This window comes from Myodes glareolus, chromosome 1 (assembly GCF_982192425.1).
Source record: "Myodes glareolus chromosome 1, mMyoGla1.1, whole genome shotgun sequence".
Lineage (NCBI taxonomy): Eukaryota > Metazoa > Chordata > Mammalia > Rodentia > Cricetidae > Myodes > Myodes glareolus.
Genome location: NC_142026.1, coordinates 7,734,242 through 7,760,498, shown reverse-complemented (window position 1 = coordinate 7,760,498; position 26,257 = coordinate 7,734,242). Strand labels below are relative to the sequence as shown.

The window sequence follows — 26,257 nt, the reverse complement described above, 5'->3', positions numbered from 1 at the left end:
AACCACTCTCTAATTGGATTTGAAGCTTTCTCCATAGGAAAAAATCATGCAAACCCAATTAAAAACCTGTAGCTGAGGCCGATAGAGGGCTTAGTGGGGATAGCACTGCTCTTATTTCACTAAATGTGCCCATCAAATTGCCTTCTAAATAACTATGTATATGCATTGATTACTGCTATCAGTTTTGACCAGAGAAGTTTTTGTTGTTGTTGTTGTTATTTTTCAGTAGCTGTGGAAATTGCAGAGATTCACAACTAGTCAATATGATATAATTAAGAGATAGTCTATTGTTCAGTCATAAACTGAACATCTGTATCAGCTCAATCACTCAAGGATCAGGAAACATCACAGAAGAAGGGGCAGAAAGAATATAAAAGCTAGAGGAAGAAGAAGAGCTGTGTGGGACACCAATTGCCAGGGATGGCATAGCCACTGCACTCCTGAACTTAACAGTAGGTGTGGTTACCTGCATAGCTGGCTTGCTGTCATCCTGTGACAGAGCTGGGAGGAGATCACCAGGTTCTACTCCTCCCTAAGAACTTCAACATTGGTAATGGATGCTAGTGGAGGAAGAGGCATTTTCTTCAGCAGTGCAGCTCCTGAAAACCCTTCACTCATGCTTCTGGAAACACCCAAACGTAACTTACTGAATCATCAAAAACAACACTAAAAAGAAAAGGCCCTGAAAGTGTTAGAGAGACTAGTTAGGAAGAGGAAGGGGAGGAAGAAGGTTAGTAGGAGTGGGAGGGAGATAAGAGAGTGTAGTGGGGGTGAATGTGACCAAAATGCAAATATATACACACATATGAAAAAGTCATAATGAAACTCATGATGTTTAATTAGTGTATACTAGTAAAGATAGTAAAGGGAATCTTAGTAAATTGCTGGTAAGACCTTATATGGGGATTTTCTTAAAAAAATACAGGGATGGGCATGGCAGGGTGGTGCAGTCTATGATTCCAATACTTCAGAAGGAGAGATAGGAAGATAATGAGTTCAAGGCCAGTTCACAATATATGTAGAATTTATATCCAGTCCACAATACATGTAAAATTTATATCCAGTCCACAATACATGTAGGATTTATATCCAGTCCACAATACATGTAGGATTTATATCCAGTCCACAATACATGTAGAATTTATATACAGTTCACAATACATGTAGAATTTATATACAGTTCACAATACATGTAGAATTTATATCCAGTCCACAATACATGTAGAATTTATATCCAGTCCACAATACATGTAGGATTTATATCCAGTCCACAATATATGTAGAATTTATATCCAGTTCACAATACATGTAGGATTTATATCCAGTCCACAATATATGTAGAATTTATATCCAGTTCACAATACATGTAGAATTTATATCCAGTCCACAATACATGTAGAATTTATATCCAGTCCACAATACATGTAGGATTTATATCCAGTCCACAATATATGTAGAATTTATATACAGTTCACAATACATGTAGAATTTATATCCAGTTCACAATACATGTAGAATTTATATCCAGTCCACAATACATGTAGAATTTATATCCAGTCCACAATACATGTAGAATTTATATCCAGCCTGGGTTATATGGAACTATGCATTAAAAGAATTTTTTAGTGAACAAATTTTAAGCGAAAAGAAGGCTTATGAAATATGGAGTTATTATTTCTGTTATTTTATTTTATTTGTTGTTAATAATTTTAGTTAGTATACCACAGAATGAACATTGTTGTAGGCAGAGACTGCTCATTTGTTTCCCAGACACCCAGACCTAAAATAATTACACAGAAACTATATTTATTACAATACTGCTTGGCCAATAGCTTATGTTTCTTATTAAGTAACTCTTACACCTTAAATTAACCCATTCCTATTATTTTATATTTTACCACAAGGCTCATGGTTTACCAGTAGTGTTCCAGGCATCTATCTCCTTTTGCAGCTACATGGTGTCTCCCTGACTCCACCAACTCTCTCTCTCTCTACATCTCTGTTTGGATTTCCCTCTGGCTTTACTCTGTTACATCATTGGCTTAAAGCAGCTTCTTTATTAACCAATGGCAATAAAACATAATCACAGCATATAGAGGAGAATCCCATATCATGTTGTGACACTTTTCACACCTGTACAATATTGTACCATTGTACTTAGATCATATTTGCCTCAGACCTTAAGAATATCCCTCCTACCCACCCCAACTGATCCTAAACTCTTTTGTTACCATCTCATATATTTTTAAATGAAATGTTCACATATGAGAGAAAAACATGTGATTTTCATTTTTGTGAGTCTGACTGAATTTAATACAATGATCTTTGGTTTCATCCATTTCAAACAACATCATTTCATTCTTCCTTCCTTCTGAATAAAATTCCCTTAAGTAGACAGATATATCATGTTTTCTTCATTCACTCATCTGCTGAAGGGCACTTAAGCCACTTCCATAACTTGGCTATTTGTTCCTTCTTCTCTCTACATGGCCCTCGCATCCTGTAACTCATTATGTAGATCAGGTTGGTCTTGAACTCACAGAAATCCTCCTGCCTCTGTCCAGTTCTGGGATTAAAGACCTGAGACAGGATTCCTTTTTTTTTCTTTCTTTCTTTCTTTCTTTCTTTCTTTCTTTCTTTCTTTCTTTCTTTCTTTCCTTTCTTCCTTTCTTCCTCCTTCCTTCCTTCCTTCCTTCCTCTTTCCTTCCTATTTTCTTTTTTTATGATTGTGGTGGCTTAGTAGAAAATGGTCTCCAAAGGGAGTAGCACTATTAGGAGGTGTGGCCTTGTTGGAGGAAGTGTGTCACTGTTGGGGTGGGCACTGAGGTCTCTTTTGCTCAAGCTTCCCTCAGTCTGACAGTCAGTTGACTTCCTGTTACCTCAGAGTCAAGATGTAGGACTCTCAGCTCCAGCGCCATATCTGCATGCATGCCACCATGCTCCCCACCACAATGATATGAACTGAACCTTTCAAACTGTAAGTGAGCCCCCTCAATTAAATGTTTTCATTTATAAGAGTTGCTGTGGTCATATTGTCTCTTCACAGCAATTAAAACCAAAAAACCTGACTAAGACAAAAATGTTTCCTTTTTATTTTTTATATGCATTAGTGTTTTTTTATGTGTATATGTGCTTGCATTTATGTCTGTGTGAGGGTGTTGGATTTCCTGTAACTAGAGTTACAGACAGTTGTGAGTGCTATGTAAGTGCTAGGAATTGAACCAGTTCCAGGAACCAGGGCTATGTAGAGAGAAGAAGGAATGAATAGCCAAGGTATGGAAGCAGTTTAAGTGTCCTTCAGCAGAGGAGTGGATGAAGGAAACATGGTACACCTGCCTACTTAAGGGAATTTTATTCAGAAGGAAGAAAGAATTGAACCAGCAGTCAGTGCTCTTAATTGCTGAGCCATCTCTCTAGTTCCCTGACAAGATTTCTAATGTCTTCTCCAAGACTCATCTTTTTCAGCCACAAAATTGCTTTGAGAACACTGAACATCTTTGGTCAGTTAATAGGCTGACACCTTTAATGATGGCTCTCCAACTCTATTGTCAATGTCACTAGTATTCCCCGTGTTCATTTGCATCAAGTAGTGTGCCAAAAGCATTATATACACAATCTCCTTTACGAATGCTAATGTCTGTGAGCTCAACTGCCTGCCTGTAATACGTTAAGTTTACAGCTTGTTGCTTGCAGGGAGAACACACACACTGAGGAAATAAGGTGGCTTTCAGAGAGGTAACAATAGAGGAGTTGAGTCTAGAATGTGTGCCTTGGTTGTGTGGTTAGAGGAAGCTCAAAAAAAAATGGAGGTATGTGTGGAGAATCTCAGTGGGATAGCACTAACCTAGCATGAATAAGGCCTTGGATTCAATTCCCACCACTGCCATACACAGAAAGAGACAGAGTGGGATGGAGGGGAAAAAAAGAGAGGATAGTGGGGGGGAAGCTCGAGAAATTTGGCAGTGCAAATCTATAATCACAGCACCAAGATGTCTGAGACAGGAGGATGCAGTAGTCAAGGATTGTAGGCTACATCATGGGAGGAGAAAAAGAGGGAGGAAGAGAAAGAGAGACTGATTGTAGATTGGACATCAGAGATGAGGGTGGATTTGTATCACTGGCTATATTATTAAGCCTTTCCCATGTTGAAGGGTTTCTAGAACACAGACAATGCTGTAAATAAAAAAGTAATAGTGCTGGGACACAAGGGTAGTGTGGTGTGTGTGTGTGTGTGTGTGTGTGTGTGGTGTGTGCATGCGTGTGTGTTCGCAGTGTGTGTGTGTGTGTGTGTGTGTGTGTGTGTGTGTGGTGAGAGAGAGTTAGTTCATTAGCAGAACTCTAACATCTATGCGATGTTATATTTGCTTCACAAAACTGCTAGAAAGTATTTGAAAGAAGTGCTTGGTTCTTTGGGCTGAGAAAGATGGTGTCCAGCATACTGTTGGTGGCATGTTGGCTTTAGATTTGTCCTTGTGTAGACACAATCACTCTGAGCAATCTTATCTGAGGGTACTTATCTAATAGGCGAATAACAGGTCCTGGGTAGAGGTGCCAGAGTTGCCGAATGATAGAGGATGCCCTTCCTTCCTCCTCATGTGTTTGCTTTGCTGTGTTCTCTTCTTTCCCTCTTGTCATTCAATCTCCCATAAGACGACTTCTCCTCTGAGGTGTGATTCGTGGTGTCCTTGCAGCCTGGGTTCAAATCTCACTCTTTCATTGGAAATTCTAGGACTTTCCCTGGCCTTGAAAATGGGAAAGCAATTCAGACATCCTTGTCAGTCTTGGATCTCAGGGCTATAGGCTCCTTTCCCTTTGTTCTTAAGCACAAGCTGATTACAGGGGGCTGATTTTGAGTCACACAGTGTACCCTCACCAAAGGGGAAGCTAATGATTAGGTCCTGAGCATCGGTTCAACACGTCAAGAAGAACAAAGATCAGAATCTAGATTTGTGTCCTGTCTGAACCAGCAAATCCTGTAAAGAAAGTATGTAGGAAGGAGAAATAACGTTGACAAATCTCTGTCATACTGGGAGAATAGTCAACATTTGCAGTATTCGCAGAATTCCAGTCTTCTCAGCTCAGGGGGAACTTCTACAAATGCACAGGTTTCTCCCAGACTTACCAAGTATAATGAAATCACAATGTTGGGACATGGACTTCAGGTCAAAAGTTCAGGCTGACTTGCTGATAAATTTAAAAAACAGTAAGAATCCAAATAAAACAACACCCAGCAGCCCATCCAGGGCAGCACTGGAACACTCTAGAGAACCAGGCGGCTCTACAATCACGGCCACTGAATGCAGCATGTAAAAAACCCCCTCAGCCCTGGGGCCCCTTTTGTGCTGTTCCGCTAACGCAGCAGCCCTCCTGCTATATAGACCCGCCGCTCTCTGGCTCGACACTGAACTCACCACGGTCAGTCAGCCATGGGGAAGGTGAGCAGACCGCAAACTAAACAAAATGTCAGAGGGACCGGCCTTAACACAAGGAGAAAATGATCTCATCCAGAACTGCTTTTCCTTTCCAGATCACCTTCTACGAGGACCGCGGTTTCCAGGGCCGCTGCTATGAGTGCAGCACAGACTGCCCCAACCTGCAGACCTACTTCAGCCGCTGCAACTCCATCCGCGTGGACAGTGGCTGCTGGATGCTCTATGAGCGCCCCAACTACCAGGGCCACCAGTACTTCCTGAGGCGTGGGGACTACCCTGACTACCAGCAGTGGATGGGCCTCAGCGACTCTGTCCGTTCCTGCCGCCTCATCCCCCACGTGAGTCCTGGTTGACTTCCTTTCTTCATCTCTTGCTTCCCAAGGGTCCTCACGGTTTTACTGATGTGAGTTCCAGGGAGAAAGTTTTTTTCTGTAGAAGTACCTAAGGGTTAAGTGGGCTTTAAGTGCCTGCCCACATTCACAGGGACACAGGCAGGAAGACAAAATTATACGAAGAAATCTATTTAGAAAAAAAAAAATCCACTTTATCATTGTTACCATTAGGTTAATCAAAAGTTGTCTCAATGAATGCAGTTGTAAATGGGAATTTGGTTGGTCACAAGTAGGCATTATACCCATCAGATTGATTTTTATCTATAAAGGACTTTCTGATAAGAGAGTTAATTACACTTTACTGGGGGGCAGCAAACATGGAAAAGTCCAGTGATCAAAGCTATGTAAAGGCAGAAACCAATTCTGGAATTTCCTTAGTTTTGAAAATCAGCTAAATCCTAGGTTGAGTGGGTATTTAAATTAACTCTCCACAGAGGATTTTTATTTTCTGAATTCTACTTCAGCCAGGCACAGGGATAAGCTGTAATCCTAGCATCTAGGAAGCGAGGTTGAAGGATATTGAGTTTGAAGCCACTAGGGAACTACAAAATAGGGGAAATGGGACTTTTGGGAATGAAGTAAGTTGTACTAATGTATGAAATTCTCAAAATCCAAAAAGTGAAGTAAAAAAAAATTCCTATTTTAACGATGGACACATGTATATAAACAAATGTAAAACTAAAAAAACTATTAATCAACATACATTATTTATATTTCCTCCAACACCCAGCTTAGAACGAACACAGAGAATTGGGAAATAAGATATTTGAATTTTTGGCTCAAATTTGGATTCAATATTTAAAAAATTCCACCTCCTAGATGAAAAACAGAAACTGGGTATGTAGAAGCTGGCAATGCCAGCCGGTCTGTCAGAACACGGCTCTCCTGAATCTCAGAGGCTCCGATTCCACACCAACCGCCTCCTGTCTCAGCCAGCCAATCTCTGCCATTGTTTGCTTGAGTGAGTTCTGGAAGAGACTCAATTGCTTTCCTCTAATCTTTTTGTGTCCCAAGCAGACAGGCTCCCACAGAATGCGGCTGTATGAGAGAGAAGACCACAAAGGCCTCATGATGGAGCTGAATGAAGATTGCGCCTGCATCCAGGACCGCTTCCACCTCAGTGAGGTGCGCTCTCTGCACGTGCTGGAGGGCTGCTGGGTCCTCTATGAGATGCCCAACTACCGGGGCCGGCAGTACCTGCTCCGACCTCAAGAGTACCGACGCTACCACGACTGGGGCGCGGTAGATGCTAAGGCAGGCTCTTTGCGGAGGGTGGTAGATTTATACTGAAATAGGTTAACACTACCATTTTCTCATTTTGGAACCTAATAAAGTATTTAGTCTGTATTGTTGGCAAACCCTGACTTCTGCTATTCTTTCATTGTGTGCGAATCCACCCGCCTGTAAATGCTCCCTGTTTAAAGGTTGAGATGAGAATGGGGAAGTTAAGGTGTTCAAGAACTTTTAAATTGTGTAAGTTTGAACATGTCTTAGATGGCTGGGATGTAAGTACCTCAGTGATAGACTTTGTATCTGGTGGGGGAGGGTATACATGTTGGGGGAAGGTATACCTGATGGGGGAGGGTATACCTGCCTGAGAAAAAAAGGACAGATCAAACCAAAGGCACACACCAGCGTAGCTACTAGAGAGGAGGCAGTTAGCCGAGGCCATCGAAGAACAATATAGTCAAAGTTTTCTTCTAATCCCGGAAGTGGTTGGAGCCTTATTTGACAAACAGCTTTTCCAGACTCTTTAGGGAATTTTGTTTACTGTCCAGCGCAGTATTACCTACCGACGGCTAGGGCTGCTGCCATCCTTGCAATGTTAAAATTCCCTGCTTTCCAAAACCACTCCCAGTGAGAAAGATTCTTAGCCAGTGTCACCCAAACTAAACAATCCTCCTCTGTTAAGACTCACCTCCTGCTGGGTGGTGGTGGTGCATTCCTTTAATCCAGCAGGCAGAGGCAGGTGGATCTCTGAACCTGGTCTACAGAGTGAGTTCTAGGACAGCCAGGACTACACAGAGAAGCCCTGTTTTGTTCAAGAGAGAGACTCTTCATGACTCATTCTGTTTTGACTGTGTCAGGTGCTTTGCTATTCCTGTGGTAAGACAGCGTGGCCAAAGGCAATTAAGGAAAGAAAGAACTCGTAAGTTTAGAGTTGCAGAGGGGGCGTCCATAGTGGCAGTATGGTGACGCGGCAGGCCAGAGCGGAAAGCTGGGAGATCATATCTTCAACTGCAAACACAAGCTAAGGGAGCAAACTGGAACAGGACCAAGTGTGCAAACTTTCAAAGCCCAGCCCCAGTGACAATCTTCTTCCAGCAAGGCCACACCTCCCAGTACTTTCCCTAACCTGTTCCGTAGGGACCAAGCGTACACATTCATGAGACTATGAAGAAGATTTCTTAATAAACCACAGCCATTAAAGCTAACCAGCAGAGTCACTCAGAGCCTTAACACTTCACACATTCTATCAATATAGAAGTAAAAAGACCTTTAATTGATGATCCCTGTTTACACTTGGGTACCCTTCTGGGAATTCTTACCTTATTCACAGAGCTGAAATCAGATAATACATTTACAATGTTTGTTTGTTTACAAGATAGGATCTCACTATGTTGCTCATGCCAGCCTTGAACTCTCAGTCTTTCTAACTTCAGCTTGCAGGTGTGTATCACTGTGTAGGGCTGTGTGTTGTGTTTAAAATGTGATACAATATGGAGTTATATTTAGGTCAGTATCTTATTCTGGTTCACAGTTAAGTGGTGTACATTGTTTGGAGGTTTCCTAAACTCCTACATCTTTTCTCAATTGGTTATTGGGCTTTTATACACAATGGTACAAACACATCATTATACATGGGCTCTTGTGTTGATATGCTATAATTTCAGGAGAGTAGAGATCCAGAAGGAGACTGACTGTTCACAGTGAAAGTTGTTTATTGCTTTTTAATTTTATTTCTATGGACTGCCCAGTGATTAGCTATTGAGATAGAATCTTTACTGTTTATTGATCACCTATCACGGGATTGCTATATGTAGTGTTGGGGATTTAAAAAAAAAAACACTAAAAAGCTTCTCTACTACCGGAGTTAGATATAGAAATACTGCTAAACACTCTTTCAAATGGCAAGATGTGATCAACTTTTTAAGTGAATAACTAGATCTGAGTATGGTGGCGCCACTATAACCCCATAACCCTGCAATCTGAGGCAAGAGGATCACAGCAAGTTTGAAGCCAGCCTTAGCTGCATAGTGAGTTCCAGGCAAGCCTAGGAACCTCGAGACCCTCACAACAAACAAACAAATATATATTAAAAGTAATATATACTTTTATTTGGGTACCTTTAATTCCATTATACTTTCAGAATCATCCCATGACAAATTTCTAGGGAAAATAGAGTCATAATTATTTGCATATTTCTGCTGCTGTGTGTTTTATATTATCCTTAGCACTTTGGATATAGAAAGTGTTTGCTGAGCACAAAATACTTGTGCAACACTTCTTTATCCGTTTCTTTGGCACTTTCTTGTTTTCCAGTCTAGAGAAACATCCCAAACAGGAACAGTTTCCAAAGAGTAGGAAACAGTCTGTCCTTGCTCCAGGGACCAGACAGAAACCAGAAGATTGCATTCCAGACACAACACATCCTGCCTTCACCATCTGCCTGGAGGACAGGGAACAAGAAGGTAGACCCTTCTTTCTCCCACTGCTGCCGCTTTGCTACTTCCCACTCCTTCTTTGTCCCTCCAACCCCTGCCTATCGGCTCCTCTGTTCCATCTCCAAACCAGTGGGACACAGGCAAGAAGAAGAGTATCTCTCAATACTCCTCCGCTGTTTAGAAATAAACTTTATCAATGACTCAGCACAGCCTGGGATCCTTGTGCTAATGGTATTTAGGTTTGCATATCACTCTTTGAAGGAATAAACTTCAGAAGTGATCCAAGTGCTTTTTAAATGTCCCATTTTCTGTCTTTCTCTCACACCAAGTTACAATGAGCTTGCCACTTCTTTCCAGTTCCAAGAGAGCAGCCCCGAGAAGCCAGGCTCCCATGACTTTCATCCAATTTGATGGCTCTCCTGGTGAATCACACATCTCGGCAGAAGGTCTGAACATAAAAATGGCAAAGCAGAGTTGATGGTGACGGTGGCACACAGGAAGGAAGGGGTCCAAGTGAACTACTGTGTTTAAGGTGAAATGCCATGCAAAGTAAGGAAATAAACTGTTCATGGAAGGGACACACGTGTACATGTGTGCATGTGTGTGCACGTGTGAGTTATCTATGTGTGTGTGTGTGTCTTTCTGTGTATGCGCGCATGTGTGTGCATGCACATGTGTGTATCCCTTAGCCCTGGATGATCTTAAACTCAGCAATCTCCATTGCCTCTGCTTCTCAAGTGATGGGCTTATTGGCATAAAGGAGAACATTATTTTGAAGTCTTTTTTTTAAGCTGTATCTTATCAGAAGCCTCTATCCTAAACAAATTAAGTCAATAAAATAAAACACTGTTTTTGTTAAATTAAGCAACACACCAGGTTCTCACAGCGAGTCAGCAGAAGCAATGACTCCCCGCGCAGTGGGCTGAAGGTCCTTAACTCTGTATTGTTCCTAACATGGAGGAATGCATTTCTGAAATGATTCTAGGGTTGGTTTTGGAAACTTTACAAGCAGATAAATCACCTCAAATGTTTATCTTATTTAACTTTATATTCTTGAAACTAAGCAGTTCTCAACATTTTAGGTTTACCAAAAAAAATTCTCTAAATGGAACCAACATAGTAGTGCCATTTTGTTTTGTTTTTGACTAAGCAAAGATAATTAAAACAAAATTAAAACTAATCACTCTCCATTCTTATACTGTTTGTGAAATGTTTACAAGAGGACATTTTAACCTCCATAAATATGGAAGTCCCTAATAAGGTGTGCTCCCATCCACGTTCCCACACTTGGCAGCTTCACTTGATTTGTAGTTTTCTTAATGGGTCAAAGCAACAGAGTTTGAGACAGAATCTCTATGTCACCCTGACTGGCTTGGAACTCACCTTGCAGACCACACTGGTCTCAAACTCAGAGATCTGCCTGCCTCTGTCTCCCAGGTACCATTATCTCTCAGATATCATTTTACCAAGAGTTTGAAAACTCTTGCATGGTGACTTCAGCTGCCAAGCAGATGACATAAATATCTGAGGGGAAAAAAAAGATTTTTTTAAAACAACAGGGAATGATTGGGGATAAAAATAAAAACTATAAAAAATATTGAATGAGCCTGCTCCAGCGCAGGCCATTCCAGTCAGAAGAGACCAGTGCCTCATCTGATTATCCTTAGAGGTTTCATCCATCAGTAATGGAGGCAGAAGCAGAGACCCACAGCCAAACATTAGGCAGAATCCCACAGTCAAGGTGAGGAAGGATTGTAGGAGCCAGAGGAGTTGAGGACACCAGGAGAACAAAGACCATAGAATCAACTAAGCAGGACTCATAAGGGCTCACAGAGACTAAAGTGGCCGCCATGGAGCCTGAATATGTCTGACCTAGATTCTCTGCACATATATTATAATTGTGTAGCTTGCTATTCTTGTGGGACTTTCAGTTGTGGGAGTGGGCATGTCTCCGACTCTTGGCTTTCCTGTGGGAACCTTTTCTCCTACTGAGTTGGTTCCTCCGGTAGAAGTCAGACGCTTATATTATTTATTCATGAAAGCCTTGATCTGAGGGTTTGTGCCTAGTCTTATTGTAACTTGTTGTGCTGTGTTCAGTTGATATCTCTGCGCAGCCTGCTCTCTTCCTCTCTTCTGAAGGGAAATGGAGGAGGAGTGGAACAGGGAAGAAGGAAGTGTGGGGACTGGGAAAAGTGGAGGAAGGGGAAACTGCTGTCAGGATGTATTGTACAAGAGAACAAAGTTAAATAAATAAAGAAGAGAAACCCTTGACTCTAAACAAAACAACCACAAAAAGAATGAGTAACAAATTTAAAATATATATAAAATTATAAAAAGTATAAACCAGACAGTGGTGGCACATACCTTTAATCCCAGCACTAAGGAAGCAGAGGCAGGAGGATCTCTATGAGTCTGAGGACAGCCTGGTCTACAAAGTAAGTTCCAGAACAGCCAGGGCTATTACACAGAGAAAGCCTGTCTTGAAAAACAAAACAAAAGAAAAATTATGGACTGATTCAAAACATTACAACATTCCTCTAAATGCCACACCAAAGTACATCAGCTTCCACAGCCCTCAAGGTACCAGTTCTCACCTCCAGGCAAATGTGAAAGCTGGGGAGACTCCCAATCCAGAGACTTCACAGTAATTCCCATGTGTCCTCTCTCCCCAGGAAAATACCTTAGCGCGCCTGAAAAAAAAAATGGGAGAAAAAAAAAACCCACAAAAGGATGGATATTACATTTTTCTCTCCACCCCAGTGAAGAAAGACTCAGGCTGATGAGATATAGTAAGCTCTCAGAACAGCTGTTTTCACACGCTTCTCCTGCCTGTGGACTGGCATCTGCACCAACTGCACAGATTATCGGCAGCGTCTACCGTCGCTTTAAAAGCCAGGGTTGATGATGAGTCCCTTCCGGGATTAGATGACTCCTGAGCCAATGATATATGCTCACCTCCAGCTCCTCCTTCAGTGGCAGCCCCAGTCACCCCACACCTGACACATGCTCACCTCACACACTGTGTTCAACACAGGCATTGAGTCTTATATAACCTTGTCACTCATGGAACTTCCTGTAAGCATTTAAATGGAGTCACAGATTGGCCCACCCATTAGCTTTTCTGCTTTATAAAAGTCTGGGATGTTGCCCTTGTCTGTTCAGTCGGGGTTAAAATAAAACCTCCACAATGATCAATAAAATCTCCTTGTTTGGGCCCTGAAGAAGTGTTCTAAATATAATTTTATATCAACAAAAGCAGTGATCCCCCCCACCCCACGTACATGCATGTCCCCTGCACTCCTTCCTCCCTGATTCATCCCGTCCAAACTCTTCCGTACTCTTTGCCAATCAACACTTCCCCCCTCTCAGAGCCCAAGACTCAGAAACAACTCCGACAAATGTAACACTGCTCTCAGTTTGTGTTTTATTATTGAAAATGTTCCGATCATAATGACTCTCTGTATGAGATACCCTGCCTACCTATTCTCAGCTTTTCTAGATGAGTTTGTAACATGTGTCTATGTGTGATCAGAAAGCCAGACAACAGAAAATAATAACTGAAATCATCATATCGCACATAGCTGGGGCTTCAGTTTTTTGCTTTGACTGAGTCAAAGGCAAGGCCAAGTGCTTCTGTGGGCATGAAAGGAGCTAGGCAGCAGCATCTTCCAGTCCGCTGCCCCTTCTGCCCCATCTGACTTCTCCAAGCCAACAAATCCCCAGGAAGGTCTTCCTAGAGTCCCCGCTTCCTGTGGCATTCCAGTCCTGTCTTTTTTTTTTAATTTCCTTATTTATTTATTTATTTATTTATTTATTTATTTATTTATTTATAAGAATTTCCACTTCCTCCCCTCCTCCCAATACCCTCCCCCTCCCCCCACTCCCTCTCCTCCTCCCTCTCCAGTCCCAAGAGCAGTCAGAGTTTCCTGCCCTGTGGGAAGTCCAAGTTCCTCCCCCCTCCCTCCAGGTCCAGGAAGGTGAGCATCCAAACAGACTGGATCCCAAAAATCCAGTACATGCAGACGAAACAAGCCCCAGTGCCATTGTCAATGGCTTCTCAGTCAGAAGCCAGTCCTGTCTTTTTAACTGTTTACCCTCTCTCTCCCACAGAACAAAGGCACCGCCAAGATCCCGCCAGAGTTGTGTACTATGGAGTCTAAGGTCTGATGAGTTTTGTGTTTAGCTGGATTTGGTTTTCTCACTTCCTCAGAGTCAGACTTTTCTTTTTAGCTCTAAGGTTAAACAACTTAAAACTAGTTTCCTTTCGGTTGCGAACCACACATTGCTAAAGTGTGGTCTACTTTACCTCCAGCGTGCAACAAAGTCACAAACAATACTGAAGACAGTCTTTGCTTGTTTGGAATTTTGGTTTGCTTTGGTTTTTCACAGTGAAAGTGTGAAATTCTGGCAATTCCCTTGGTGAAATTGTCCCAATTTCTTACAACTTTTAATTCTAAAAGTCTCCAAAGGATTTGAAATTTTCAACATTCAGTTGAGTCTATCCTGTCCTATTAACCCACGTTCAGGGTTGGGGCATTCCCGAACAGTACAGCAGGTCTTACACAACTTAGATTGACCACATTAAGACACGCTCTGCTCCCGACTTACTCGTTTTTGTTTTGTCTAACTCTACAAAGAAGAGTATGGTCTATCTATGAAATGTATCTATGAAATGGCTGAAGCCCTGCTTCTATTATTAAATACACAATGTGCCAAATTACTTTTTTTTAAACAATCTCAATAGCATCAGCTAGCAATAGCAACCCGAATGCTCCCGAGTGAATAGGACCGAAACCCACAATGAGTCCCGTGGGCTATGACAGCAAAGAGAAAAGAGGAGAACCTGAAAGTGCCCTGCCCCCCGTGAAGCCCTATTGTGTTGTTCCTGCCAACACAGCAGACCTCCTGCTATATAGACCCTGCTCCCAGCCCTACACATCCAACAGCACCATCCCATCTAAACCACCAACACCAGCCATGGGGAAGGTGAGCCCAGGGCACCCAGGGCCTGGGGAGGGACCAGCCCTCGGGTCTATGCCACAACAGACCTCTGAGCCTTGCCTTGCTTTCCAGATCACCTTCTATGAGGACCGCGGCTTCCAAGGCCGCCACTATGAGTGCAGCAGCGACCACTCCAACCTGCAGCCCTACTTCAGCCGCTGCAACTCTGTGCGCGTGGACAGTGGCTGCTGGATGCTCTATGAGCAGCCCAACTTCGCAGGCTGCCAGTACTTCCTGAGGCGTGGGGACTACCCTGACTACCAGCAGTGGATGGGCCTCAGCGACTCTGTCCGCTCCTGCCGCCTCATCCCCCACGTGAGTCTATATTCTGACCAAAACTGAGTACCCTAATTGCAGGTTAGATGTAGGCCTGAGTCTTTAGGTAAAAAAAAAAAAGATCCATAAAAGCCAGAATGAACAGAATGAATTAGTTCATAGCCCACCCTCCAACACACACACACACACACACACACACACACGGAAGAGCAAAGTGTTACCTATTTACAAATTGGTCCATAAGTATTTGCGCAGTAGGACATTGGCAGCATGCGAGATGTATGAACTCTGAGTCCTGACTTGTGATGATTTAGGACGGAACAATAGAAAGAGATTAAATGTGCTTATAATACATGGTGGTTACTGAACACAGAAGCAATATATTTAAACCTCTTTCCTCGTTTTGTTCCCTCTTGTGTCTCTGGGGTTTCCTCCATCTGATCTAGCCAGAGAACCTTCCCTCGACCCAGACCAACACAGATGCTTTACACCTGAGCCACTTCTATGTCTTGTGCGCTTTAAAATGATGTCATTTATGAATAACTGGCTCTTGGGTTCAGTGATTTTATATCCCTACTTTGTTCCTCATTGTATTTATAAATTATTAACTGAGCATTCTGAGGCTTTAGATATTTAATGTCTTAATGTATTTGAGTATAAGAACAGGTCCCTCAAATACCAAACCTCAACAACAAGCTGTTAAGGCCAGGATTTCGCTGTGATGCTTGCTTTACAGTGAGCTGCAAAGGAGGTGGTCTCACCCTGGTAGTATCTGAACTTATTCCCACCTCCTTTTCCTTCCATTTGCTCATAACTTTCTGACCTCAGAACATCACCGAATCTGGCCACATTGTGACAAGTTTATAAGCAGCCCAAGCTAATTAATGTTTCCATCTTCTATTTCAAATGGCTCGAGGCAAGCGAGGCCATCCTACGGCTTTAGAACTGTCTCGTCACTGCTGTTCTCTGTTTCTGGGCCTGCCAGGCCGGTTCTCACAGGATCAGACTGTACGAGAGGGAAGACTACAGAGGCCAGATGGTGGAGTTCACTGAGGACTGCCCCTCTCTCCAGGACCGATCCCACCTCAATGAGATCCACTCCCTCAATGTGCTGGAAGGCTGCTGGGTCCTCTACGAGATGCCCAACTACCGGGGGCGGCAGTACCTGCTGAGGCCCGGGGAGTATAGGCGCTACCACGACTGGGGCGCTGTGAATGCCAGGGTGGGCTCTCTGCGGAGAGTCACGGATTTCTATTGAATTGGTTTTTTACTCTACCCTTTCTCCATCTGGAAGTTAATAAAATATTTTCTGTGTGTTCCTGGCACTGATTCGCTTCTCTTTTTCTTACCTCCTGATTGTTAACGCTTATTGGTTCAAAACAGGGTCTCAGTATCCATCCCAAGCTAGCCTCAAGCTTGTATGTGTATATGTATGTGTGTGTGTGTGTGTATGTATGTGCATGTGTTTGTGTATGCATGTGTACAGCCCATATATATAGAACTTAGAGGTTAACCTGGCTGTTAGTTGTGAGCCATCTACTTTGGGTCCCTTTGCAACAGGCCTGTGCTGGCCTGGCCTAACACATAGGCCAGGATCACTGCCCTAGGGTCCCAGACAGATTCATTTCTGATGTCATGATGCTTAGATTACAAGTGCCAGTCACCAGGCCAGGATGTTCACATAGGTCTGGGCATCAAACTCAGACCCTCATGATCGCCAAAGCAAGTGCTATATGGACTGAGCATCTCTCTAGTTCAAATTTGAGATGCTTTTGATTCGGCCTCCACACTGCCAGGATGACAGATGTGCACCACCCTGTCCGGCACATCAGTTTGTTTAAATGTGAATGCATAACACACACACACACACACACACACACACACACACACACAGCAAGTAGCAACCACAGTGTGTGATCCATGAGTAACAAATTCTCAAAGTAGAGGTATACCTTCACATAAAGAAAACTTTACAGTTTATAAAACATCTGTATGATTGGACAGCTGCCTCAGAGGGTAAGGGCACTTTTGAGGATCCAGGTCAAGTTGCCAGCATCAATATGGTGGCTCACAGCTGTCTGTAACTCCAGTTCCAGAGGACAAAATGCCCTTTCTGACATAGGCAGGCACACGTTATATATACATATATGCAGGCAAAACACTCATATAAAGTAAAAGCTTTTAAAATCTTTCTAAAAGTAAAAATAAAATACCTTCAAAGCACGTTTTTATTTGAGTTTTCAGCCTGTGAAAAACGTGTTAACTTCATTGATGTATTTGAGTTTTCAGCCTGTGAAAAATGTGTTAACTTCATTGATGAGAGTAGAAGCCAGTGCAGAGTCCCACAGGCAAACCTTAGGAGGAGCTTGGGAGTCCTGCAGAGGAGGGGAAGGAAGGATTGGAGGAACCAAAGGGATCAGGAACACCGATAGGACACAACCCACAGGACCAACTAACTGGGACTCATGGGAGTTTGCAGAGATCAGGGAGTCTGCAAATAGTTATGACTGAGTAGCTCAGTGTTCTTGTGGGACTCCTAACAGTGGGAGAAAGAGCTGTCTCTGACTCCTTTGGGACCCTTTTCTTACTACTGGGCGCCTTGTCCAGCCTTGATGTGATGGCATGTGCCTGGTCTCACACTAGCTCGTTACGGCATGTGTGGTTGATGTTGTCCCTGGGAGGCCAGCTCCTGTCAGAGGAGAGGTGGAAAAGGGGTGGATCTGGGGAGACTAGGGGGTGGAAACACTGGGAAATAAGTGAGAGGAAAATTAAAACAAAAAGAAACAAAAACGTGATGCTTCAAACCAGATGGTTAGAAATCTCCTCTATGATCAGTTTCTTTGAGCAGTGACCATCTGGAAACCAAGATTCAAAGTTGTCCTGATTTGAAATCAGGTTTCCAAGATTAGACACCATAAGAGACTTTAGAACATCTCTCTCTCTCTCTCTCTCTCTCTCTCTCTCTGTCTGTCTGTCTCTCTCTCTGTCTCTCTCTGTGTGTGTGTGTCTCTCTCTCTCCTTTTCTATTTAACTGGATGTTTTCCCTGCATGTATATCTGTGCACCACTTGATTGTTGGTACCCACAGAGGCTGTTGGGCCCCCCAGAACTTGAGTTATAGACAACTGTGAGTCACCATGTGGGTGCTGGAAATAGAACCAGATTCCTCGGGAAGAGCCATCAGGTCTCTTAACCAGAGTCATCTCTCCAGCTCTTTCACAACACTTCTGATACCCCAAAAGTGATATAAAAAGGAGGAGTTTACAGATCTCTTCCAGACTCCCTTTCTGCTGCGGTGGTCACCTGATACCAAAGTGGTCAAGGACAAATAATTAGAGGAAGATACAGAGTAGAGGGAGAACCTCCACTTGCCCTGCTGAAAGGGCAGATGCTCTAGCAGTATGCCCCATTACTTCAGTCACCTTACACCAAGAAGGTGATACTCAGGAAGGAAAGGACATCAAAAGTTCAGAGGTGTTGACCTCGGTGTTCTCAAAACTCTGAATCAACACCAACACCCTTACCTTGAGATTTCTTATAATGGGGGTAAAATAGACCCGTATGTACATAAACCCCAGAAGTGGGTGCCCTGTTGTTGTTAGTTCACTGGACATGTGTAGCCCACACAGAATAAGAATGAGTTTGGTTTTTTTCCAAAAATTACTGGTTTTCATTATGGAATCATGGAGATTCATGTCAAAGTAAAGACAGCACAGACTTCAGGTCCTTACCATGGGATTAGTGCAAACAACCAATCAAGAATTGAATTTAAGAACATGGATAATTGATAGCTTCATCCCCCTTGTATAGACATGCGCAAAGTCATACATGCTTATACAATCTTGAACATACACAGCATGTGCTAGCACACTATGCACAAGGCTCTAGGAAACTAAGACCTCATTCACTTAAGTTGGCGCTCTCCTTGCCTCTTGTTTTTACTACCTTCTCTTCTGTTGTACTGCTGTGGTCATTGTTAGAGTTTTTAGGAAGAAACCTCCTTGTAAATGTTTAAATACTAATCTAGTTGTATCTTTTCTCTCCTCCACAGGATGTAGCTAAAGTCTGGTACCATGCACTTGGTCAAAAGTCTTGATTTTTGACCCTTGGAGGTCATAGGCCCTAGTTGGAAAGCTCCACTTACCTATCGGATTGCCTTCTAAATAATTATCTTTAATCCCCTATATTAGTATTACTACCAGCTTTGATCAGGAGAGTTTCTTTTTGCAGTGGGTAGCAATAACTACAGAGAGAGATGCATGACTGGTCAAAGCCCGGAGGATAAATAACTATTGGATGCTCAGCCATACATGGTACCTCTATATGTCACTGCCCACGGCTAAGGGAACATTGTGGAAAAAAAACTGTAAGAGCCTGGAGGTGAGGTGAAGTCTAGAGGAATGCTGTCTTTCCATCATAGCCATGTGTCTTAGTTAAATTTCTGTCAATATGATAAAACACCAAATAACAAGGCAACTTATGAAAGAAAGTGTTTAATTTGGTTTATGGTTTCAGAGGGTCAGAGTCTGTGATGGCAGACTGGGGGAACTGAGAGCTTTCATCCTATAATGTCAGATGTGTGTGTGTGTGTGTGTGTGTGTGTGTGTGTGTGAGAGAGAGAGAGAGAGAGAGAGAGAGAGAGAGAGAGAGAGCACAGTGGGTATCACATGAGTCTTTTGAAACCTCAAAGTCATACCTAGTGACATACTTTCTCCAACAAGGCCAAATCTCTGAATCCTTCTCAAATAGTTCAGCCAACTGGGGACCAAGTATTCAAATATATGAGCCTATGAGGACCATTACCATTCAACCACCAAACATGACACTTTTGAACCCATAGCTTTGATTCCCTGCACGAGACCTGCATAAGATCAATATCCTGTCCAGGAATTGGGAGAGGTCCAAGAGAGTCACTGAAGGTTGTTGGGGGATAGAGAAATTTCTTCATTGCTGTGATCACTAGTAAGGTGCTTGTGTTCCTTTCTAAAGCCTTTCGCCCAACCTTAATGAAACCTTGATAACTCATTGGTTTGTTGAGGGGGCAGGGGGAGAAAGAAAGGAAAGTAGACGAGGGCCAGACTATCTGGGAAGAAGATGCATTATATACATCTACAAAAATATCATGATGAAATCTATTATTATTTATAGTTAATAAATGATAATTAAAAAGACAAATGTTTTTAAGTGACAAAAAAAGGCCTAAGAGACCTAAAAACAACAGATTTACACCGTTTCTCCACTAGCCATAACAAAAATTCTTGCTTCTCTGAGAAACTAGCTCCAACCCACCAGTTTATCTTTTATTACCTAACCGCAGTCACCCTTTGCTCCCACCTCCACACACAACAAATGATTCCACAGCTTGTTACCCTTCCTCACCTGCCTGTGAGCTGCCGCTCCTCCACCTGGTCTTCAAGGCAGCTCAAAGTACCCTAATCCCACAGCCAGAATGAGATCAGAGTTGGCTGGGCTGTTTTAGACTCAAGAGCAAAAACAAGTCCATGTTAAACAGACAAGCAAGGCGGAAACCTGTTACTCAGCAGCTGGAAGTCCTGGGATAACACCAGAATTAAGGATCGTTGATTCATCAGGCTGACAAAAACAGCCTCAGGCTGTTGTGTCCTGCCTGAACCAGCATCTGTATCATCCTGGAGCTGGTATCCTTGGTAACCAAAGGTGACTGTAAGACGCAACAAGAAAGGATGAATGAAGGAAAACACGAAGAGCAGTCTTCAGCTGCAGTTACAACTGTGCCGAGAATGCACATCCCCACATCTAAAGAGGACCTAAAACACCATCAGATTCTTGAGAATAGCGTAAAGAAACCAGAAAAGACTGAGCAAATGACAACAGAGAGAGGAAACACAAGGTGAGCAAACGCCAACTGAAAAGAAAATTTAAAATATTAATGTTATTTTTATAATATTAAAAGAAATTTACTTCTTAACACTTATTAATTCTCTTATAACCCTTGGAATTGACAAGCTACCAGGGATGGAACCTACAGTTGGCACATTCATACTCTCTTAGTTGTGCTAATAGAGAATTCCAGTTCCAACAGTCCTCCTGTCTTCTCCCATACAGCGCTAGGTTTACAGGTCCACAGAAGACCACATTTTGTTATCATATAAGACCGCAGCTTATTCTATAGGTGCTGGCATCTGAATTTAAGTCCTCAGACTTGGGCAACAAGTACTGTTACCCACGGAGCCATCTCTCCAGCACCCAGTAGCAGTAATTTTCAAAGGAAGCATCTGTTGCTGTCTGATTTTGAAGTAAAATATTTCCACAACCCATGTTGATATGTAAAGAAAAATTTACAAATAACAAGTTACTCTTAATTCAACTTCCCCTGGAAGTAAATGCTGTGTAAGCATGGTTGATATTTTGATTTATATGATTTTTTTCCTAAGGAAACTGCAACAAAAGATTTATATGATTTTAAGTGTATCCTATCCATCATAATGTTTGATACCAACCCTGAGTACCTCTGGAGGTTTTCATCATTTCAGACTGCAATTCTGCCCCCATTAAACATCAACTCCCCATTCCCCACACCTTCATTTGGTTTCCACTCTCTATCAAACCCTCTTAGGTTTCTTAAATAAATGTCATCAGAGCACTTTTGTTGCCTTTTGTGGCTTCTTTAACTTAGTCTGCTGAGTGACCTTAACATTCTTCAGAAAGTCCTTTTGAAAACACATACGAGGCCTTTTTTTTTTTCCAGGATTCCCAACTATTCCATTGATCTACACATCTGAGTTTTCACTGGTACACACTATACTTGTGTGTGTTGTGTGTGTGTGTGTGTGTGTGTGTGTGTGTGTGTGTGTGTGTGGTTTGTTGGTTGGTTGGTTTTCCGAGACAGTATTTCTCTGTGTAGCTTTGGAGCCTGTCCTGGAACTCACTTCATAGACCAGGCTGGCCTCATACTCAAAGAAATCTGCCTGCCTCTGCCTCCCAAGTGCTGGAATTAAAGGCATGTGCCACCAACACCCAGCTACCACACTGTTTTTGTTACCATCGATTTGTAATGAATTTTAGAATCAGAAATTAGAAGCCTTCCAAATTTATTCTTTTCCAAGTTTGTTTTGCTGTTTGGGTCCTTTGAGATGTCAGGCGACTCTTAGGGTGCAGTTTTCTATTTCTGGATAAAAGGTTGCTGGGGTTTTGATAGAGTTGCCTTGACTCTGTGGATTGCTTTGGGTACTCTGTGGGTAGTTGTGACATCTAAATGATACTAAAGATTCTGATCCACAAGCACAAGATTTCTTTCCACATGTTTATAACTTGTCTACCTTTATCTTCAGAACTGTTTTTGTAGTCTTATGTTTGACATACTTACTTTCTCCCCCTTAACATATGGTGAACATTTTCTATATCCTTATATAAATTCTCAGGTTTTTGAGATGATTTTGATTGGCCACAGAGCAACTTATCAAACAGATGTTTTATAATTTACTTAATTCACATACTGTTCTGGATATTTTTTTTTTTTTTGGTTTTTCGAGACAGGGTTTCTCTGTATATCTCTGGACATCCTAGAACTCACTCTATCGACCAGATTGGCCTCAAACTCACAAAGATACTCCTGCCTCTGCCTCCCGGAGTGCTGGAATTAAAGGTGTGTGCCACTACCACCCAGTTCTGGACATTTCTTTATATCTAATTATTAGATAACTGTCTCTGTCTTTTTATACACTTTTAACCATGTCTTTCAGACAGATTCTAGAGATGTTCATATTAGATCAAAAGAATAAGGACTGAACTTTCAAAAAAATATATAACATCCAGGTGGGGGTGGAGCACACCTTTAATCTCAGCACTCGGGAGGCAGAGACAGTTGCATCTCTGTGAGTGTGAGGCCAGCCTGGTTTACAAAGTGAGTTTTAGGATAGCCTGGGCTATGCAGAGAAACCCTGTCTCAAAAAGCAAACAAATTAACTAAGAAACAAATGTCCAGCAGCGGCTGGAGAAATAGAACAGTTATGAACCCTGGCTGCTCTTCCAGAAGACTCAAGCCCCAGTATATGCAGTGACTCGCAACCATCCGTGTCTCCAGTTTCAGGTGGTACAAACCCCATTTTCTGACTATTGCAAGCATTGGGGGTGCATGTGGTACATACACATATATGCAAGCAAAATGCTCACACACATAAAATAAATCTTTTAAAAATTATAAATAAAAATAAATAATGTACATCAGAGGTGCCTTGTTTTGGTACAAGACTATAGTCCCAAGATGGAGCAAAGAATGGCCCTATAGCTAACCACCAGGGGGGCAGAGGGAGCACAGGAACAAGAGGATGTTTACCCAGAAACTGTCCTCAAGATGAACCCCAAGAGGAGGGGTAGACCCGTGGGCCCTACATCAATCAATCCAGTTAATTTTGTTCAAGGAAAACAATTTCGAGTATGGGACCCAGGCACTAAGAGCCCTACTTTGGAATGAGATGGTGTGTTTGAGGCTAGAGCAGCTTCCTCAAAGGTGATGGTTCTCAAGGCCAAGAGGAAAGGATATTTGGTTTTCCAGGACAGCTGGAAGAGCAATCCCGGCTGTCACAGTTACATGAGTGGGCCAGCTGACACCTGCAGGTAGAGGCAGGATGCTAAGAAGCATCTTGCATTGCTTAAGACAGCATGTTTCAGCCCAAATGTCAGCATTGTGCCAAGGTTGAGAAACCTTGCTTTAAAGAGAGTGTGATACCTGTTAGTGCTGGGAGTCTTGGGGACAGGAGGAGAGTCCAGTCCCTGTAACCCATGCGTTGGCTACAGAGCAATCAGGGTTTGCTCTAGCGTGATGAAGGCAGTCTGCCTGCAAGACTGTGTGATTCCGAATGCTCTCCTTACAAATTCCCTTGTATTTGATTGTTGCAAATCAATGAATCGGGTTGATTTTCCAGCAGAACTTACCAGTGTAATAATGATGGGTCACCCGTGAGCCCCAAGGCTGAAAGTCTCGCTGGTTGTGCTGTGAGAGGCACGGGTGATGAGTCCAAAAAGATGAGGCTGATTGCACTCACACTCAGGGTTCAGGACTGAGATGTCTAAACAGTGTTTCTTTAAGAATCATTAGTTCTCTGGTCCCAGCTGATCATCACAGAGCTTATAAGAAAGCTCCTTTTTGTTTGTTTGTTTGATTGGTTTTGTTTTTCAATAGAAGGCTTCTTTGTGTAACTCCTGGCTGTCCAGGAACTCACTTTGTAGAGCAGACTGGCTTCAAACTGGCAGAGATCCTCCTGCTTCCGCCTTCAGAGTGCACCACCATCCCCTGCTATAAGAAAGTTCTTCAGGACACAGCAGAACCCCATTCGACCCCCACCAACCTGTGAAGGTTCATTCAAGCAGTCTTCCACTTTTTCTCTTGAAGCCTTAGCAGGCCAGGTAACTATCCTGCATTGTTATTCAAATACACATTGTTTGAATTTGTAAAAGGTATCTAAAATATTTCATTACAAAGGTTAATCAGTTAAGCACCTTTGCTCCATTTCAGTTTCCCAAATCCGCTTCATTTAAAGCACAGAGCGGCATCAAGTGACCCTTTAAACCAGGTCAGTGATTCGTCATCCCTTCGAAAGCTCTGGACAGACCAAGAGAAAACATACAATAACCCACGCCTCCCCCACAGTCATTATATAGAAAGGAGAGAGAGAAAGCGCCAGTCCCACCGCGTGCCCCTTTTGTGTTGTTCCTGCCAACACAGCAGACCTCCTGCTATATAGACCCTGCTCCCAGCCCTACACACCCAACAGCACCATCCCATCCGAACTGCCAACACCAGCCATGGGGAAGGTGAGCCCAGGGCACCCAGGGCCTGGGGAGGGACCAGCCCTCGGGTCTATGCCACAACAGACCTCTGAGCCTTGCCTTGCCTTCCAGATCACCTTCTATGAGGACCGCGGCTTCCAAGGCCGCCACTATGAGTGCAGCAGCGACCACTCCAACCTGCAGCCCTACTTCAGCCGCTGCAACTCTGTGCGCGTGGACAGTGGCTGCTGGATGCTCTATGAGCAGCCCAACTTCGCAGGCTGCCAGTACTTCCTGAGGCGTGGGGACTACCCTGACTACCAGCAGTGGATGGGCCTCAGCGACTCTGTCCGCTCCTGCCGCCTCATCCCCCACGTGAGTCCCTTCCCAGCGCCCCACCACCACCCCCTACAGTCGACTGTCTCTGAGTTCTTTGCTTACTAAGTTCTCCAAGGTTCCCTTGAAAACACGTTTGAAGTAAAGTTTTCCACTGGTCATTCTCATTTATTTTGCTGAAATCAAACTTGCCAGTGCTGGGACTAAGCCGAGGACCGTTTGGTTCTGAGCCTCTGGGCCCTGGGAGTGAATGCCAGCAGGCTGCCTGGTGAACTGAGGCCGTTCACCCCTGTTTCCGACTTCATGAACTTATCAGGCCTGGTCAAACAGGGTTGAGCTGACAGGAATAGCTGAGTTACATAACGCCTGCCATGAGATTGGGAAACGGGATTTCGAAGCTTTGGGAACACCCTGCTGTTATCCAAGGGGAGCCCCAACAGTTTGGATCCCATCTATTGTCTAATACGGGGAACATGCCAACTCTGTGAGGGTGAACCCTCCTTTGGATATTAGTCACAGCCTCCTGCTTCATCCTCCCTCCCTCCTTTTCTCCCTCTCTCCTCGGTCTTTAAGATAGCCTTGCTTTGCAGCCTATGGGTGTCAGGACCTGGGGCAACAAAAAAAGATATCTGGGTTAGGCTTTCTTCCTGAATTCTCCATCCTCTTCACATGGAAGAGGCAGTTTAATTTCCTCTCCCTCCAGTTTCTCCTAATGCTACTGAGATTCAAGACGGTGGCTTTTGCTAAGGTTACATTTGGTTTTTCATTGTAATATCAAATTATTTTTATGCCTTCCAAAAAAGAGCCTCAGACCACCATGAATCTTGGGGGCGGGGAGGGGGGGACGACAGAAGAAATAGTTGCTTAAAAATGGCGCTGAGGAGAAGCAGTGTGTTGACGACAGTGCCAGAGAACGGTTTATGTCCAAGGAACGGTGGGTGGTGGTGACCTCCTGAGTTTGGCTGTGCCCATCCTCCTGAACTACGCACGGTGGCCTTTCTTCCAATTCAGTCACCTCTGGTATAGAAAAGGTAAGGGGTCCACCCCGCAGGCAGCATGTGCTGATTGCCGAGCTCAGGTCAGGTTTCTAACGTCCCCTTGTCTGCTCTGCGTGCGCACAGTCCAGCTCTCACCGGATCAGGATGTACGAGCGCGAGGACTACAGAGGTCAGATGGTGGAGATCACCGACGACTGCTCCCACCTCCAGGACCGCTTCCACTTCAGTGACTTCCACTCCTTCCACGTGCTGGAAGGCTACTGGGTCCTCTACGAGATGCCCAACTACCGGGGGCGGCAGTACCTGCTGAGGCCCGGGGAGTACAGGCGCTACCACGACTGGGGCGCCGTGAACGCCAGGGTGGGCTCTCTGCGGAGAATCATGGATTTCTACTGAAATATTTTTACTCTA

General features: G+C 43.4%; 3 protein-coding genes across 6 annotated transcripts; all 3 read left to right on the top strand.

Moving 5' to 3' along the window:
* Positions 1–5,234: 5,234 nt before the first annotated feature.
* On the top strand, positions 5,235–7,182 carry LOC125416244 (gamma-crystallin C). Its single transcript, XM_048459126.3, has 3 exons — positions 5,235–5,435; positions 5,528–5,770; positions 6,842–7,182. The coding sequence occupies exons 1-3, from the start codon at positions 5,427–5,429 to the stop codon at positions 7,112–7,114; spliced, it is 525 nt and encodes a 174-aa protein (XP_048315083.1). The 5' UTR covers positions 5,235–5,426; the 3' UTR covers positions 7,115–7,182.
* Positions 7,183–14,466: 7,284 nt separating this feature from the next.
* Positions 14,467–16,024, top strand: LOC148123246 (gamma-crystallin D). Of its 2 annotated transcripts, XM_087895910.1 has the most exons (3): positions 14,467–14,475; positions 14,563–14,805; positions 15,752–16,024. In XM_087895910.1, the coding sequence occupies exons 1-3, from the start codon at positions 14,467–14,469 to the stop codon at positions 16,022–16,024; spliced, it is 525 nt and encodes a 174-aa protein (XP_087752036.1). The 2 variants fall into 2 exon arrangements, with proteins under 2 accessions (XP_087752036.1, XP_087768358.1); XM_087912232.1 differs by having other exon boundaries at positions 14,467–14,805.
* An 8,524-nt stretch (positions 16,025–24,548) lies between these two features.
* Positions 24,549–26,242, top strand: LOC148123245 (gamma-crystallin E). Of its 3 annotated transcripts, none has more exons than XM_087911783.1 (3): positions 24,549–24,557; positions 24,645–24,887; positions 25,970–26,242. In XM_087911783.1, exons 1-3 carry the CDS (start codon positions 24,549–24,551, stop codon positions 26,240–26,242), a joined length of 525 nt encoding a protein of 174 aa, XP_087767909.1. The 3 variants fall into 3 exon arrangements, with proteins under 3 accessions (XP_087767909.1, XP_087767978.1, XP_087767648.1); XM_087911852.1 differs by having other exon boundaries at positions 25,975–26,076; XM_087911522.1 differs by having other exon boundaries at positions 24,549–24,887.
* Positions 26,243–26,257: the final 15 nt, after the last annotated feature.

What these genes read in the sequence shown, in the direction of transcription:
- LOC125416244 (XM_048459126.3), top strand. An exon ending in CCTGCCGCCTCATCCCCCAC is followed by an intron (nt 5,771 to 6,841) that starts GTGAGTCCTGGT and finishes TGTCCCAAGCAG; the next exon opens with ACAGGCTCCCACAGAATGCG.
- LOC148123246 (XM_087912232.1), top strand. Translation starts at nt 14,467, where the DNA reads ATGGGGAAGGTGAGCCCAGGGCACCCAGGGCCTGGGGAGGGACCAGCC. An exon ending in CCTGCCGCCTCATCCCCCAC is followed by an intron (nt 14,806 to 15,751) that starts GTGAGTCTATAT and finishes TGGGCCTGCCAG; the next exon opens with GCCGGTTCTCACAGGATCAG.
- LOC148123245 (XM_087911522.1), top strand. Translation starts at nt 24,549, where the DNA reads ATGGGGAAGGTGAGCCCAGGGCACCCAGGGCCTGGGGAGGGACCAGCC. An exon ending in CCTGCCGCCTCATCCCCCAC is followed by an intron (nt 24,888 to 25,969) that starts GTGAGTCCCTTC and finishes GCGTGCGCACAG; the next exon opens with TCCAGCTCTCACCGGATCAG.